The sequence below is a fragment of the Pocillopora damicornis genome, chromosome 1 (genome assembly GCF_964200805.1).
Source record: "Pocillopora damicornis chromosome 1, jaPocDami1.2, whole genome shotgun sequence".
Lineage (NCBI taxonomy): Eukaryota > Metazoa > Cnidaria > Anthozoa > Scleractinia > Pocilloporidae > Pocillopora > Pocillopora damicornis.
The window spans coordinates 39,741,669-39,758,435 of NC_142670.1; the positions used below are offsets into that span (position 1 = coordinate 39,741,669).

General features: G+C 39.2%; 1 protein-coding gene across 1 annotated transcript; it reads right to left on the reverse strand.

The window, feature by feature from the left end:
* Nucleotides 1-472: 472 nt before the first annotated feature.
* On the reverse strand, nucleotides 473-16,767 carry LOC149053833 (uncharacterized). The gene is made up of 10 exons (XM_089183735.1): nucleotides 16,367-16,767; nucleotides 14,668-15,396; nucleotides 14,186-14,455; nucleotides 13,385-13,618; nucleotides 12,579-12,911; nucleotides 11,667-11,742; nucleotides 3,633-4,435; nucleotides 3,289-3,579; nucleotides 2,458-2,691; nucleotides 473-1,406 (listed from the first exon to the last, which is right to left on the reverse strand). Exons 1-10 carry the CDS (start codon nucleotides 16,644-16,646, stop codon nucleotides 1,069-1,071), a joined length of 3,588 nt encoding a protein of 1,195 aa, XP_089039861.1. The 5' UTR covers nucleotides 16,647-16,767; the 3' UTR covers nucleotides 473-1,068.

A 16,767-nucleotide genomic window follows, 5' to 3' on the forward strand; every position in this document is an offset into this window, starting at 1 on the left:
ATCGACCACGAACTAACATTTATCCCTCATGTGGAGAAATTGAGTAAAAAGCTCTAGCAGCGGATAGGCATTTGAAAGAGAATTAAATATTGTCTACCTCTAAAACATCGACTTATTTTTTATAACACCATGATAAGACCGGTAATAAACTAAAACTGGATACCATTTTTTTCGAACAGGCTAAACTAACTAAATGCTGTATTATATACAAGCGTTTACAGGGGTATGTACCAACCTATCTTAAAAGTTTACATAAGCTTACTAGCGACACTCATTCACGGCAGACTAGGTATGCCAACTTCAATATTGCTCGCCCTGTTATCAAACGTAAACCTGAAGGAGGGAGAACATTTACTGTGACTGCCTGTCAAGCCTGGAACAGCTTACCGCTATCTATGTGGAAAATAGCGTCGCCTAATTCTTTTAGGAACTCTCTTTGGAAAATTTTTTTTGAAGAACAGCAGCTTTTAAATCATTTTATTCTGTGATTTAGTTATACTTTTGTACTTTTAATTTATTTTATCTCTTATCTCTTGTATTTTTATTCGTTATATTATCTCATAGTTATGCCATAGTTTTAACATCCGTATCGTACATAATTTTAGAGGGCCACTGGTTTGTTAGTATTTCTATATTATTTTAGTGCTACCCTCTCTGAGTAAAGTCTTTACTTACTTACTTACATACATCTTATTAAAGATGGCGGACCGATTGTTGGATAAGGCGGATCAATTTGGAGATAATGGCTTGATTCTGTATCTTGGAATCACCGACTAATTGACAGTTTAGTACAGTCACTGCATATTCTTATAATAATCTGCACAGTTTATCCACGAGTTCACCATAGCGTCACTTTGATCAATTTGCGCACTCTCTCCAACGACTCAAATGATGATTCTTGTTTACATAGTAGAACAGTTTTGTGCTACTACCTAAAGTGATCTGTCCAAGCTTTATCTCAGTTTGGGGCCTTAACCCACAGGCAACCCAGACAGAAAAGTCTGTCTCTATTGATAGTAAATAGGTCGTAATAGGATAAATATCATCGTTACTTCAGTTCGTTTCTTTCTAGTAGCTTACATAGAATACTTCAACTTCATCGGGTTGAAAGTCTTTACTTCCTGCCAGGAATGATTTGGTGAAGGAGCTGCCATAACTGTGGCCAGATGGTGCACTGTAGGTATATCCAAGGTTTGAAGAAGAAATTGTGTTGGATGACGCGTAGCCGACAATGTAGATATCGGATCCTCCGCCAAATGAAGGTCCACTGCTTGAACAATCGTATATGGAATAGCCTTTAGAGCTATACGGTCCTGTTTGAGGCAGTTTAACTGGTCTCCAGCCTGGCTTGTTTGCCAATGAAAACAAAAAGGCGCTCGAGGATTGCCTATATCTACAACCTGAAACTAATTTATAATGGTAATAAGACAGAGTGGAGTCCAATTCTATCTGTAATCATACGAGTGATTAACAAAATCGACTTGTTAATAACGAGTGTGATTACAGACAGAATTGGACGACAAGAGGTTCTGGTACCAATTAATCATAACCATTTTAATTTCCAAAAAGAAATATACCTATCATATTTTCCGGTGTTTCTAACAGAAATCAGCTCACTTATGTAGGCCACTTATGTTAAGACGTTTCTAACGGCCCGCATACACATTACTTTGACACACGACCTTTGAAAACCAGCTTTGTAACCCTGCCTCTCTTTTAAACGAAGCCTCGCTGGGGTCCACACCGTCACTTGGCACCCGTGGTTCTAACACAGTTTGATCATGCCAAGTGACGGTGTGGTCCTCAGCGAGGCTCAGTTTAAAAGGAGGCAGGGTTACAAAGCTGGTTTTCAACGGTCGTGTGTCAAGGTGAATGTGTACGCGGGCCGTTGGAAACGTCCAAACTGGAAACTTTTGAAGCAAACTGCGGCTTAGCGTCGGCTTCACGGGAAAGATTGACCTTGTAGCGAATTGAAATGAAACTAAAGTATATGTACTTGAATTCTGCGTTGGATTTGTGGCCGCCCGGCCATTTTGATTTTTCGCTTCTCGGATCGGGTGTTCGGAAATGGAGTGTGCAGCCTTGGGCTTTTCCCATGTGCGTGAAAAACCTTGAAATTGATAACTCGCTAAAATGAGTTCCTTTCAACGCAGTGAGCGGTCAGATAACAAGCGACGCACTGCGGAAGTATTTTTGACGGTGAAGTATTTTTTGTGAGAATTTGACCAATTTTTTTTATTCCCTATAGCGGTCGTAAATATTCCCATACAAACTATTAAAATTTCGCCATGACTGTTATTTCGTATGATCATCTTACAGCTGGAGCTTGGGTCGCCAGTGCTCAGAGACGCTATCCTAGGCGTCTAACACACAAGGTTATTTCTTACGTCTAAAGTATCACATTCTAAATTTGAATACGATGTAAGTTTTCGGTTTCATTGTCAATCATTCACTTACTCCATGATGTGCTGGTGTATCCACCAAAGATGTATTTTCCCACACGGATTATAGTTACTGTCGGCCCTTTGTTATCGCACAATGAGTGGAAGGTAGTACTGGTCCAACCATCTACTGATGCTCGCCAACATCTTTTCCAGTCAATAGATTTGGTTAGGATAACAGGCGTTAGCCACTTGCTTAATGTGTTCAGGTAATTGGTATCATTAGCAAGTATTACTGAGCGTTCCAAACCTTCCCAAAACACAAATGTAGCAAGATCTGAATTAGGTGGATCAAAGGGACTTACTGAACAATCATCCCTTAAGATATTGGTGGTGTATCGCTGAATTGTTCAAGAGCTCTTTTTTACAGTATCTGACGTTCTTGCAAGAACTTGATAGGTTTGTCTCTCGGCCTATCCTGTTACTGAATATTTCTAAGGAACTTACTGATATGACGCACAGCTGTAGGAGACCTAAGGGGATCATGCTATTGTATTTCAAGGTTTGCTTTATATTTAAACATGGGTTCATCTAGTTGCTGTATCATTTTTGATTAATGTATACAGCCTAAAATGATAAGATCAACATAGCAGGCATACATCTGTGCACATGTGCTCTCGAGAACGAGCGGTTAATGAAAGTTCCAGATTACTAACATATTGAATTTTGCCAACAGGACTGTAAGCACGTTGCTGGACGATTTTGCAGAGAAATTCTGAAAAGTTTCTAATGAGCCTCGGCCCAGACCAGGCCAGACCAGACAAGACCAGACTGGCATCATACCAGCCACGAACTGTTTTGTCCAGTTAAACCATTTGTCTACAGCTAAATTAATATACAAAAATACCTGAAGATCTGGTCAAAATCACTGTGGTTTTCGTAACCGCCGATCCGATGCTGTTTGTAGCCCGACAGATATAATCTCCCTCAACATTCTCTTCAGCCGTATTAACTACCAGACATCCTGCTTCCTGGGAAACCGGAAATGAGACAGAAGACTTTTGAGCCCGCGACCAATCAACTTTGGGACGAGGAGAACCTGAGGCTTCGCAGCAGAGGGTAGCAATGGTTCCTTGCACTGGAGTTACCAATGTGAGGGGCCTGTTGGTAAACCTAGGTTGTTCTAAAAGAATCCAAACCATCCGATGAGCAGACAAAAAATTTAAAAGAGCAAAGAAATAAAGATCCTACCTTTTATACGCAACCTGCTTATTATTCGGAACATTCCCAAACCAGTGTGAGCTGTACACATGTACGACCCAGCATGTGACCTTTGTACGTTGCTTATTCGAAGCGCACCATCTTCCACACTAGCATCAGATAGAGTATCTCCAAGTTTACGCCACGTTATCTTGGACGACAGATGGCCTTGAACCCAACAATAAAATATTACAGGCTCGTCCACAAAGACTTCCTGAGATACTGGACACACACTGATCTTCGGTGGAACAACACATTGTCCCTTTGGTCCCTGAATACCAACCAATCCTCTGCTGCCTTTGCTTCCTTTTAAGCCAATAGATCCTTGTTGTCCCTTACGACCCTTTGTTCCAGTCTCTCCTCTAATCCCAGGTGCTCCAACGGACCCTTTGTCGCCCTTATCGCCTTTTATTCCCTGAGGTCCCACGGGTCCTCTTTTGCCACTCGCGCCTGGAACCCCGATTGGACCAGGAGGGCCTCTTGAGCCGGTTTTCCCTGTCGCTCCTTTTTCTCCTTTGTACCCTGGATACCCGTGGGTCCCTGGAGGGCCTGCAGGTCCTGTCTGACAAATCTTGCTGTTTACACTGCAGGATTGATCGAGTTTGTTGTTGATTTCCTGGCGGACTTGCTGCAGAGTTATTGTTCCTGCAGCAACATTTCTTCTCTCTCTTTTATGATCACCGATAACTGATGACACACTTCCTACTTTGCTTTCAAAACCTGTAGAGGTTACGATAACAAATATTTCTAAGGGAATTTTTGAAATAATGCATTTTAAAGTGCGAAAGAATAAGCTGAATTGATTTAGCCGTTTATCAATCGATGTTTACGGTGAAGAGCAAGAAAAGAGAAAATAAAGAGAAAAGAGAAATATGCAAATGTTAAAACATTAATATGCTCATTAAATCGGTGCAAAAATGGACAACTCAACATTAAGTGGAGTGAGAGTGAAAGAACAAAAAAAAAATTCATAAAAGGAACCTTTTACTTCTATGAATTTTGTTAAAAAATAGCCCGAAGACTGTCTGAAGCTGCCTTTAGTCTTTAGACTTGTCAGCTGCGAGATTTCAAGTAAGTTCATTGAGCATCGGGCTGTTCGCCAAAGAGTCCTGTTCGCCGAAATATAGTTAACAATTTTACTGTCTTCTAAATTTTGGTGCTAAAAATTGGCGGTGATCGAAGACATAAGGTGGAGAGAATGAAGAATGTATACTGCTGTGATTCAGGAGGTTAAATCAGTAGGAGTCATAACTTCGATTTGGTTCAACATGTTACCTGATCCAATTTGCGTTCTTCCTCGGTGGCCTGACGCACGAATCATCGTTACCGTAATATGAAAGTACATGTTTTCGATAACCATACAGTTTCTTGAGTAACGCGAAACAATAACAAAAACTTTCACTCGTTGATTACCTTGTTCTTTCGCATAAAGATTGTGAAAAAAGAAAATAATTGAGATTTTAAGCGTCAGTTGAGTTTGACCTTTTCCAAAAATACCATTGGCAGAAGGATAACATACAAATAATATACAACTTAAGATATATTTCGCTCTGTCTTGTTTCCCAATCAACGGCAGGAGGCTTACAACGAGTATTCTGTTTGTAGAATTGAAAGGCAAGCTAACGATAAATCATTTTGTGCTGTGATGCAGTATAGTGTTGGTTATCAAGAGCTTACACAACTGAAGTACGCGCAATCAATGACCTACCAAAGACAACATCAGGCCTTTTCTTTCTCTTTGTTGTGGATGCAGTTTCATAAATTTGTAACCTCTTCTTCACTATCTTCTCTATGTTTGTTTTCAGGTCATCGTCAATCCGCTGAATTCGGTTTTCAAGCCTTGTTTCCAGCGCTTTCGAATTGTTGTACACAAACTCGATCCTCATAAACAACAATATCACAAGAGTCAATGAAGTTACTGAAATTACCACAGAAATTCTGCTGATATTTTCAGTAGATTTCGTGCGGACGTTTCTCTTTGCATCCATTTCTGTATTTGCGATCTTTAAAACAGCCGAGGAAGAATATAGTTGGTTGGCGGGGACTGATGTAGCTCAAAAACGCAAGTTAAGATGAAACTACCCTCTCAGCGCTGAGCTGTTTCAGTGTACCCCGTGATATCTTAAAATATCACTTACACAGTTGTCAGACAATACAGATTAAATTTCTCAAGAGGAGGTCTTTGACCGGATTTTTTCTTAGTGCAGGGGTGAGTACGAAATAGAAGTGAAAGGAAATTGAATAATCAGATGGAGGAAGAAAAACGTCTGCATACTCATTGACAATACTCCCATCGTAGATGCCAGCTTTTCAAATTTCTCTGAGACAGGTTACCCCTTCAGGCTTCCATGATTTATTATTAACCCTTTAACTCCCAACATCTCATTAGTAATTCTCCCTACTGTCTGCCATAAAATACTTATGATTTCAATTTGGAGAATTTGGTATTGGATCAACTTGTAGTCTCCTAATTGAGATTCTTCTTTTTTCTCCTCACTTGCCTGCTTGATTCTGTGTTGATACTGTAATGAGAAATTCTCTCTTGGTCACTCTTTGCAGTTAAAGGATAAAATAAAGTAAGTTCAGAGGAGATTTAAGTAGAAGTTTGAAGTTTGGGGCTGATGGCCGAGACCATCAAAGGTCATAGAAGTTATTTACACAGAGGCCAAGAATAGATATGTTATAGTCATAAAAATAAACAAACGTGAAACGAAACACTTTTGATCTCTAAGAGAAGTTTTCAGACTGTAACAAGGGTTTGATCTTCAAAGATTGTTAAATTGTACCACAATTCTTTATGGTTACGTGTGTAATGTAGTTTTTCACATAGTTTTTGTATGTGTTGGCCATACTCTTCCTCCGCTATAAATATGCAATCTACCTTAATCCAGTTCCTTCTCATATTTAGCTGCGTAGTTATTCCAGGAGCTGGTACCCTCTTATTATTATAATACTAATTAGCAGAAAAATGGCTCCGACCTGTAAGTAGTCATTTTCTATGCAATGCATTGCTAATACTTGATAAAGAGTACAATAAAAATGATTTTGTTGTTGATGTCATTTTTGTCAACTTTTATATTGGCTGGTGATATTTCAACACTATTTAGTTGTAGCAGTTTATAGAGTCTTGGTTGTAGCACTTGCACTCAGTACTTTGATCAAGGAACTAATCGATGCATAAAGCCTACCTGCTAGCCTCAACTTGATGCACTCGACCCAGTTTCCTGACTCAAGTCCGTAACATTTCGAACGCGCGCTATTGGTGAATCACATCTGTTGTTAATTCATGACTGGCAAGAAGAACAATATGCCAAATTGAATGTTTTCCTTTAAGGATACACTTTGGCCAAATATATAAGTAATCGTGTTTCTCTTCGTAGTTTTCTGTTTCTTCAGCTTTCTGTTATAACATTCTATATGTGTGCACGCCGTAAACGGTATATACAATGCGGCCCAAACAGTTGTTCCGACCTCTTGACAGTATTTTCATAATAAGCCAAATCCCTTTGTCATCTACCGAGTCAAACAACCTACTCTCCAATTCCCAGAGAAAAGGGAATAAATGGATGTTTAATAACCTATAAAAAATTATTACTATTTCAAACAGAACTTTTGATTTGAGTACGTTGCAACTTGTCCGACGAAATTATCTTGCTAAAAGAACAGCCCAATTTTTGTTTACGTTTCATTGTTAAAGTCTGTTGATGTGATGGGGTATTACAATTATTTGATTTAAATATCCAGATCTTTCTTAATGACTGATATGTGATAGTGCTGAGTGTGTATCTTTGATGGAGGAAACCTTTGAACAATATGTATTAAGTCCCGAAATCTTAGCCGCGTCGGGAAATCTTTAGATTTCGTTGCTTCGTGTATGAATCTTCACTATACAAATTGAAGCAAATCAAATGATTGTCAAATTTTCCTTTATTCCTCCCTCCATGCATGTCCAATACACACCAATGGATTCCAATGGAAACTTGGTTTTCCGATGAAATAGGCAAAATTCTATTCGTGACACCTTCCCACGGAAGTAAGATAACCGGAAGTCACGGCGGGAAAGAGTACCGGAAGTCAGATAAATATTGGGGAGGGCAGAAAGGTTGTCCTATGGACTCCATCGATATCCATTCGTCGGATGGAATCAAATGGAGTCCATCCATATCCATCGGAATTACTAGAAGTGTAGTTGTAAACCTAAACTCAGACAACGAACTGACATTTTGCCCATTGCTCATGCTTTCTCTCTCGCCTACGGAGCTCGGAAAAATACTTCTCAACTCGCAAATATTATCGTGCGAGAAAAATTCAATTGAAATTAAATGTCCTTTTCGAGCGATTTTACAGTACCTCTAATAACAAAGGTCACACAAACCTGGCCCTTTTTTAATTGTGGATATGAGAATCTCACGAGATTCGATATGCAAATTTCGTGGCGTTAGCACGGTCAAAGAAGTCTGGGAAGAGCATACATCTTATTTTTGTACCCTTACCTACGACTAAAAATGATAATATCTGTATACATAATTGAACAGTTTAGTGCTGTTACCTAACCTGATCTGTTCAAGCTTTATCTTTGTGACCATGAGCCACAGGCAACCCTGTCTCGATTTTCAGTAAATAGGAATTCGTTTGCCTCAAGTTGTTTCATAAAACACTTCAACTTCATCAGGTCGAAATACGTTGCATATATCTTCTTAAAGATGGCGGACCGATTGATATATAAAGCGGATCAATTTGGAGATAATGGCTTGATTCTGTATCTTGGAATCACAGAATAATTGACAGTTTAGTACAATCACTGCATATTCCTATAATATTCTGCACAGTTTATCCACAGTTCACCATAGCGTCACTTTGATTAATTTGCGCACTCTCTCCAATGACTAAAAATGATGATACCTGTTTACGCAATTAGACAGTCTAGTGCTACTACCTAAACTGATCTGTCCAAGCTTTATCTCAGTTTGTGGCCTTAACCCACAGGAAACCCAAACAGAAAAGTCGGTTTCAACTGTTGGTAAATAGGTCTAAATAGTTTTGAATATCATCGTTACTTCAGTTCGTTTGTTTCAAGTAGTTTCATAAAACACTTCGACTTCATCGGGTTTAAAATTGCGACCTCCTGCCAAGAATGATTGGTAGTAACTGCGATAAATGCCGCCGGGTGGTGAACGGTAGGTGATTCCAAGGTTCGAGTAAGATTTTGGGTAGGATGAGGCGTAGCTAGCAATGTAAATATCGTATCCGTAACCAAATGTTGGTCCATGGCTTGAACAACTGTATATGGAATGGCGACCTGAACTATGCTGTACGTTTTGAAAAAGTTTCACTGGTGCCAAGCCTGGCATGTTAACCAATGAGAACAAAAAGGCCTTTGAACTGTACTGGTATCCACAATTGGAAACTAATAAACGAAATGGTAAAAACGAGTCACAAAATAATTCAGTAAACTGAGATGAAGGTGACACTTGGCCAGAGGAAAATTTCAAACGGCCGTGAAATTGTGTTTACCAGTTAATAACAACAATAAAAGGAAAAGTTATTGAATGAACTTTCTACCACCCGTTTGATTTTGACCTTCCTCTATATTAGAAGAAATGATTGCGTAAATACAAGGAACAGCTTTTACTAATCGAGCACGATCTTGTGTCAAAATTCAATTCCAATCAGAGAATTAGACAACAGAAACTTTATGCCAGAATTTCTTTTCAGGTTCAAGTTATTTTAGAGGAGGGACTTTCAGTCGCTTACACGAGTTTTGGAAAATAAGTAACCGCATGCAGTTTCAAATGTTAAAAAGTGGAGGCATGTTTCAATGAAATGAAAAAATAGAGTGAAAGCATTCAATGATTTACTTGTGTCCACCAAAGATGTATTTTCCCACACGAATAATAGTCACTGTCGGCCCTTTGTTGTCACACTTTGAGTGGAAGGTAGTGCTGGCCCAACCATCCACTGATGCTAGCCAGCAACGCTCCCAGTAGGAGGACTGGCTCTGCACAACAGGGTTTAACCAAATTCTCAGTGTCGTCGTTTATCAATCGATGTTTACGGTGAAGAGAAAGAAAAGAGAAAATAATGACAAAAGAGAAATACACAAATGTTAAAACATTCATATGCTCACAAAATGGGTGCAAAAATGAATAACTCATCATTAAATCAAGTCAGAATTAAAGAACAAAAAAAATTTCATAAAAGGAACCTTGGACGTCTATTCATTTTTTTGGAAATTAGCCCGAGGACTGTCTGGAGCTGCCTTTAGTCTTGAGACTTTTCAGGTGCGAGATTTCAAGTAAGCTCATTGAGCATCGTGCTCAGAGTTCTGTTCGTAAGATAGAATTAACAATTCTACTGTGATCAAACACATAAGTGTAAGATAATTAGAATGTATACTGCTGTGTTTCAGGAAGTCAAAACAGTGGGAGTCATAACTTTGCATTCTTCGGTGGACTGACGCACGAATGCATGTCACCCTACATTACCGTAATATGTGAAAGCAGATGTTTTCAATAACCATACAGTTTCTTGAGTAAAGAAAAACAATAACAAACACTTGTTGATTACCTTAAGCGTGTTCTTTCGCATAAAGCTTGTGAAAAAAGAAAATGATTGAGATTTTAAGCGTCAGTTGAGTTTGACCTTTTCCAAAAATACCCTTGGCAGAAGGATAACATACAAATAAAGTACAACTTAAGATATATTTTCGCTCTATCTTCTTTGACAATCAACGGCAATAGAATTATAGCGATTATTCTGTTTATTGAATTGAGAGGCAAATGAACGATAAATCATTTCGTGCTGTGATGCAGTGTAACGTTGGTTATTAAAAGCTAACAGATCTGAGGCAATGACTTACTAAAGATGACATCAGGCTTTTCCTTTCTCCTTGTTGTGGATGCGGTTTCATAAATTTGTAACCTCTTCTTCACTATTCTCTCTATGTTTGTTTTCAGGTCATCGTCAATCCGCTGAATTCGGTTTTCAAGCCTTATTTCCAGCGCTTTCGAATTGTTGTACACAAACTCGATCCTCATAAACAAAAATGTCACAAGAGTCAAAGAAGTCACTGAAATTGCTAAGGGAATTCTGCTGATCTTTTCAGTAGATTTCGTGCGGACGTTCCTCTTTGCATCCATTTCTGCATTGGCGATCTTTAAAACAGCCGAGGAAGAATATAGTTCGTTGGCGGGGACTGATGTAGCTCAAAAACGCAAGTGAAGATGAAACTACTCTCTCAGCGCTGAGCTGTATAAGTGTACTCCCTTTAGCTTAAAATATCACTTACACAGTTGTCAGACAATACAGATTAAATTTCTTAAGAGGAGGTCTTTGACCGAATGTTCTCTTTAGTGCAGGGGTGAGTATGAAATAGAAGTGAAAGGAAAATGAATAATTAGATGGAGGGAAAAAAACGTCTGCATACTCATTGACAATACTCCCATCGTAGACGTCAGCTTATTAAATTTCGCTAAGACAGATTACCTGTTGAAGCTAAGCTGATTTATTATTAAAGCTGCGTAATAAGAGTCAAATGAGGCTGAGAGCTCAACACTTGTCTTGGAATTAATATAATATCTTCGACAAAATGTTTTGTTTTTGAAATCACCTTATAGACTACTCTACACGAAGCACTATCGCAAATGTTCTTTGAATGTTTTTCAAACATATTTTGATATTTCTGGTGGGCAGCACGGGGAATACAGTGTTAGGACTAAAACTATGATGAAGGCAGGTAAGTGAGTCATTCTTCCAGTCTATGTCTCACAGAATGGCTTTGGTCAGTAAGATCAGGTCCCTATATTAGAACTTAGAACAGTGTTTGGATTAGTTCAAATTCAACATCCAGCTCAAGCAAAGAATTTCACAAATAAAAACCTTAACGTGAACGTAGTTTGCAACGTGATATGTTGAAGTAGTACTTGCCCAGACCTGTTTTAGACAAAAACTCAAATTGACGCCTTTGCCATTTAACGTATAATGTATAATGGATCTCAGCATCTTATTCACTATGACGTCATTTACCATATAAGGGCAACGGAAGATACAAAATATGCCCCGACATTACATTGTAGAACAAGGCAAAAGCACGGACTGAAAGCTGAGAAACACAAAGGTCACACCGAAATAATAGAAAATGGAATAATCGTGCAATAGTAAATATCTCCATCGATGATTTGACAAATAATACGATCTGACATTTTGCCCATTGCTCATATTTTCTCGAAAAATACTGCGCAACAATATCATCGTGCAGGATGACGCAAATCTCGCCCTTTTTAATAGTGGATATGAGAATTCGATGAGCAAATTTCATAGCGTTAGCACGGCCAAATGAGACTGGGGAGAGCTTACATATTTTCGTACTCTCCCCTATGAGTAAAAATGATGGTATCCGTACACATAATTGCTAAGTTTTGTGCTATTACCAAGCCTGATCTGTTCAAGTCTGATCTTTGTGGCCACAAGCCACTGGAAACGCTGTCTCCATCGTCAGTAAATAGGAATTTGTTTGCTTCAAGTAGCTTCATAAAACACGTCAACTTCATCAGGTCGAAATAAATGTTAAATAAAGCGGATCAATTTGGAGATAATGGCTTGATTCTGTATCTTGGAATCACAGAATAATTGACAGCTTTGTACAATCACTGCCTATTCTTATAATACTCTTCACAGTTTATCCACGAGTTCACTTTGATCACGAGTTCACTTTGATCAATTTGCGAACTCTCTCCAAAGACTAGAAATGATGATACCTGTATATATAATAGCACAGTTTAGTGCTACTACCTAAACTGATCTGTCCAAGCTTTATCTCAGTTTGTGGCCTTAGCCCACAAGTAACCCAGACAGAAAAGTCTGCTTCAATTGTTGGTAAATAGGTTTAAACAGGAGTTTTGAATATCATCGCTACTTCAATTCGTTTGTTTCAAGTACTTTCATAAAACACTTCAACTTCATCAGATTGAAAATGGTAACTTCCTGCTAGGAATGATTTGGTGAAGGAGCTGCCATAACTGTGGCCAGATGGTGGACTGTAGGTGTATCCAAGGTTTGCGTAGGATTTTATGTTGGATGAGGCGTAGTTGCTAATGTAAATATCGTGTCCTCCACCAAATGTGGGTCCATGGCTTGAACAACTGTATGTGGAATGGCTCCTTCTATTACTATACTTTCCTGTTTGAGACAGTTTCACCGGTGCCCAGGCTGGCTTGTTAACCAATGAAAACAAAAAGGTCTTTGAACTGTACTGGTATCCACAATTGGAAACTAATAAGCAAACGGAAAAAAAGAGTCACAAACTATTTCGGTAAACTGAGATGAAGGTGAATATTTGTAACAATCGGCCAGAAGAACATTTAAAACGATAGAGAAATGGCGTTTAAGAGCGTATTTTAGTTAACAACAACAATAAAACGAAAAGCTATTGAATAAATTTTCCACTCCCTTTTGAGTTAAACCTTTCTCTATGGTAGAAGAAGTTATTGCGTAAATACCGGGAACAGCTTTCCCTAATGGAGTATGATCTTGTGTCAAAATTTAATTCCAATCAGATAATCAGACAACAGAAACTTAATGCCAGAGTTTCTTTTCAGGTTCAAGTTATTTTAGAGGACAGACTTTACGTCGCTTACATGAGTTCTTGAAAAGAATTAACCGCGTGTGGTTTCAAATGTTAAAAAGTGGACGCATGTTTCATTGAGTAAAAAAAATGAAGTGAAAGCATTTAATGATTCGCTTACCCCATGATGTGCTGGTGTATCCACCAAAGATGTATTTTCCCACACGGATAATGGTCACTGTAGCCCCTTTGTTGTCACACTTTGAGTGGAAGGTAGCGCTGGCCCAACCATCCACTGATGCGCGCCAGCAGCGCTTCCAGTAAGAGGACTGGCTCTGCACAACAGATCTTAACCAAAAACTTAAAGTGCGCAGGTAATGAATATTGTTTGTAAGTATTACTGATTGCTCCAAACCTGAAAAAGGAAGATATTACAGCCTGTTTTAATCGCTCAATTTGGAAGGGAGCGAATTAGCACAAATAGCAGCATTAATAGCATTATCTATTTTTTTACTATATTAATTTATTTATTTGCGATACGTAGACTTGTTGGCCCAGTTCAGCTTTAAAGCTTATTAAATAGGGCCTGTATAAACAATAACAAGGCCAGAACACAACACCGGGAGATATGTTCGCTACTCTTTACGAGAAGCGCGTGGGTTCTTTAACGTACCCTGCTAACTAGTAAAGAGAGATGTAAGATGTTATCGTCTTTATCCGAGAAGACAACGATGTTTAACTACTTGCAGATGTCAAGGTAGTGGCAGCATATTCGCCTCAGTTATTTTAAGATCCCGAGTGTGGAACCCTCGACCTTTCGCATGGCAGTCCGGCGCTCTACACCATGAGCTAACCAAGTGCGGTTTTGGGATATTTTTTAAATGTTGGACCCATTTAATAAAGATATCGCGCTATTAAGACAAGTGACACTACCTTCCAGCTACATATTTCAAAGCCTTGCAGCAAAAGTAATAAATAATACCTCTTAATATTTCTGTAATCACCGTCGTTGATGTCTCTGCCATTCCGAAGCTGTTTTTAGCCCGGCAGATGAAATCTACGTCTTCTTTAACCATCTTAATCAGAAGACATCCATCCTCCTGAAAAACAGGAAATGAGACAGAAGCCTTTTGTGCCTGGAACCATTCCACGTTTGGACGAGGAGAACCTGAGGCCTCGCAGCAGAGGGTCACATTAGTTCCTGGAATTGCACCAACCACTGTAGGGGGCCTGTTGGTAAATTTAGGTGGCTCTAAAGAAAGAAAAAAACCAATTTAACAGGCACAAAGCAAGCTTGGTGAAGATCTTAAAAAGTTATATTCAGTTTATATTTTCTTGGTTGTAGAAAAGTCTTGATTCATAGACCTGAATAACCATGATGATTATGTTGGGGGCATTACCTATTACCCATTACCTGTAACTGAATGCAAAAGCTGAAAATCACTGAAAAGTGAAAGACCCTACCTTTTACATGCAATCTGCTTAATATTTGGAACATTCCCAAACCAGTGTGAGCTGTACACGTGTACAACCCAGCATGTGACCTTTGTACGCTGCTTATTCGAAGCGCACCATCTTCTGCAGTAGCATTAGATAGAGTACCTCCAAGTTTACGCCACGTTATTTTGGACGACAGATGGCCTTGAACCCAACAGTAAAATATCACAGGCTCGTCCGCAAAGACTTCCTGAGATACTGGATACACACTGATCTTCAGTGGAACAACACATTGTCCCTTTGGTCCCTGAATACCAACCAATCCTCTGCTGCCTTTGCTTCCTTTCAGGCCAATAGATCCTTGTTGTCCTTGACGACCCTTCGTTCCAGTCTCTCCTCTAATCCCGCGCGCTCCAACGGACCCTTTGTCGCCCTTGTCGCCTTTTACTCCTCGAGGTCCCGCAGGTCCTCTTTTGCCACTCGCGCCTGGAGCCCCGATAGCACCCGGAGGGCCCCGTGAGCCGGTTTTCCCTGTGGCTCCTTTTTCTCCTTTGTACCCTGGATAACCGAGGGCACCTGGAGGACCTGGAGGTCCTGTCTGACAAATCTTGTTGTTAACACTGCAGGATTGATTGAGTTTGTTGTTAATTTCCTGGCGGACTTGCTGCAGAGTTATTGTTCCTACAGCAACATTTCTTCTCTCTCTTTGATAATCACGGATAACTGATGACACACCTCCTACTTTGTTTTCAAAACCTGTAGAAGTTACGATGGCAAATATTCATTATGGGATCAATGAAATGCATTTTAAAGTGCGAAAGAATAAGCAGAATTGATGTAGTCGTTTATCAATCGATGTTTGCGGTGATGAGGAAAAATGAGAAAATGAAGACAAAAGAGAAATACGCAAATGTTAAAACATTCATATGCTCATTAAACTGGCGCAAAAATAAATAACGAAAAAATAAAATAAAATAAAAGGAACCTTTTACTTCTATAAATTTTGTTCTAAAACAGCCCGAGGGCTGTCTGAAGCTGCCTTTAGTCTCGAGACTTTTGAGCTGAGAGTTTCAGGTAAGTTCATTGACCATCGGGGTATTCGCCAAAAAGTCCTGTTCGCCAAATATAGTCAACAGCACTACTGTCATCATAGTTTCGGTGCCATTAAATGGTGGTGATCAAATACGTTAGTCCAAGAGAATGAGAATGTATACTGCTGTGTTTCAGGAGGTTAATACAATAGGAGTTATAACTTCGATTTGGTTCAACATGTTACCTGATCCAATCTGCATTCTCTAGTGGTCTGATGTACGAATGTATGTCACCCTACATTACCGTAATATGTGAAAGCAGATGTTTTCGATAACCATACAGTTTCTTGAGTAAAGCAAAAAAATAACAAAAATGTTCACTTGTTGATTACCTTACGCGTGTTCTTTCGCATAAAGCTTGTGAAAAAAGAAAATAATTCAGATTTTTTTAAGCGTCAGCTGAGTTTGACCTTTTCCAAAAATACCCTTGGCAGAAGGATAACACAAATAAAATACAACTTAAGACAGATTTTCGCTCTGTCGTATCTCACCATGAACGGCAGTAGAATTATAGCGAGTATTCTGTTTCTAGAATTGAGAAGCAAATGAACGATAAATCATTTTGTGCTGTGATGCTGTATAATGTTGATTATTAAAAGCTAACAGAACTGAGGTACGTGTAACCAATGACTCACCAAAGATAACATCAGGCCTTTCCTTTCTCCTTGTTGTGGATGCAGTCTCATAAATTTGTAACCTCTTCTTCACTATTCTCTCTATGTTAGTTTTCAGGTCATCGTCAATCCGCTGAATTCGGTTTTCAAGCCTTGCTTCCACCGCTTTCGAATTGTTGTACACAAACTCGATCCTCATAAACAACAATGTCACGAGAGTTAAAGAAGTTACAGAAATAGCCACGGAAATTTTGCTGATCTTTTCACTAGATTTCAAGCAGACGTTCCTCTTTGCATCCATTTCTGTATTGGCGATCTTTAAAACAGAAGGAATATAGTTCGTTAGCTGGGACTGATGTAGCTCAAAAACGCAAGTGAAGATGAAACTACCCTCTCAGCGCTGAGCTGTTTCAGTGTACCCC

Excerpts from the sequence above, each read along its gene's own strand:
- LOC149053833 (XM_089183735.1), bottom strand. The coding sequence starts at position 16,646 with ATGGATGCAAAGAGGAACGTCTGCTTGAAATCTAGTGAAAAGATCAGC. Across the intron at positions 15,397-16,366 it reads AAGGCCTGATGTTATCTTTG|GTTTTGAAAACAAAGTAGGA; the intron begins GTGAGTCATTGG and ends TAACTTCTACAG. Across the intron at positions 2,692-3,288 it reads GATTTTGACCAGATCTTCAG|GTTTGGAACGCTCAGTAATA; the intron begins GTATTTTTGTAT and ends TGTTTTGGGAAG.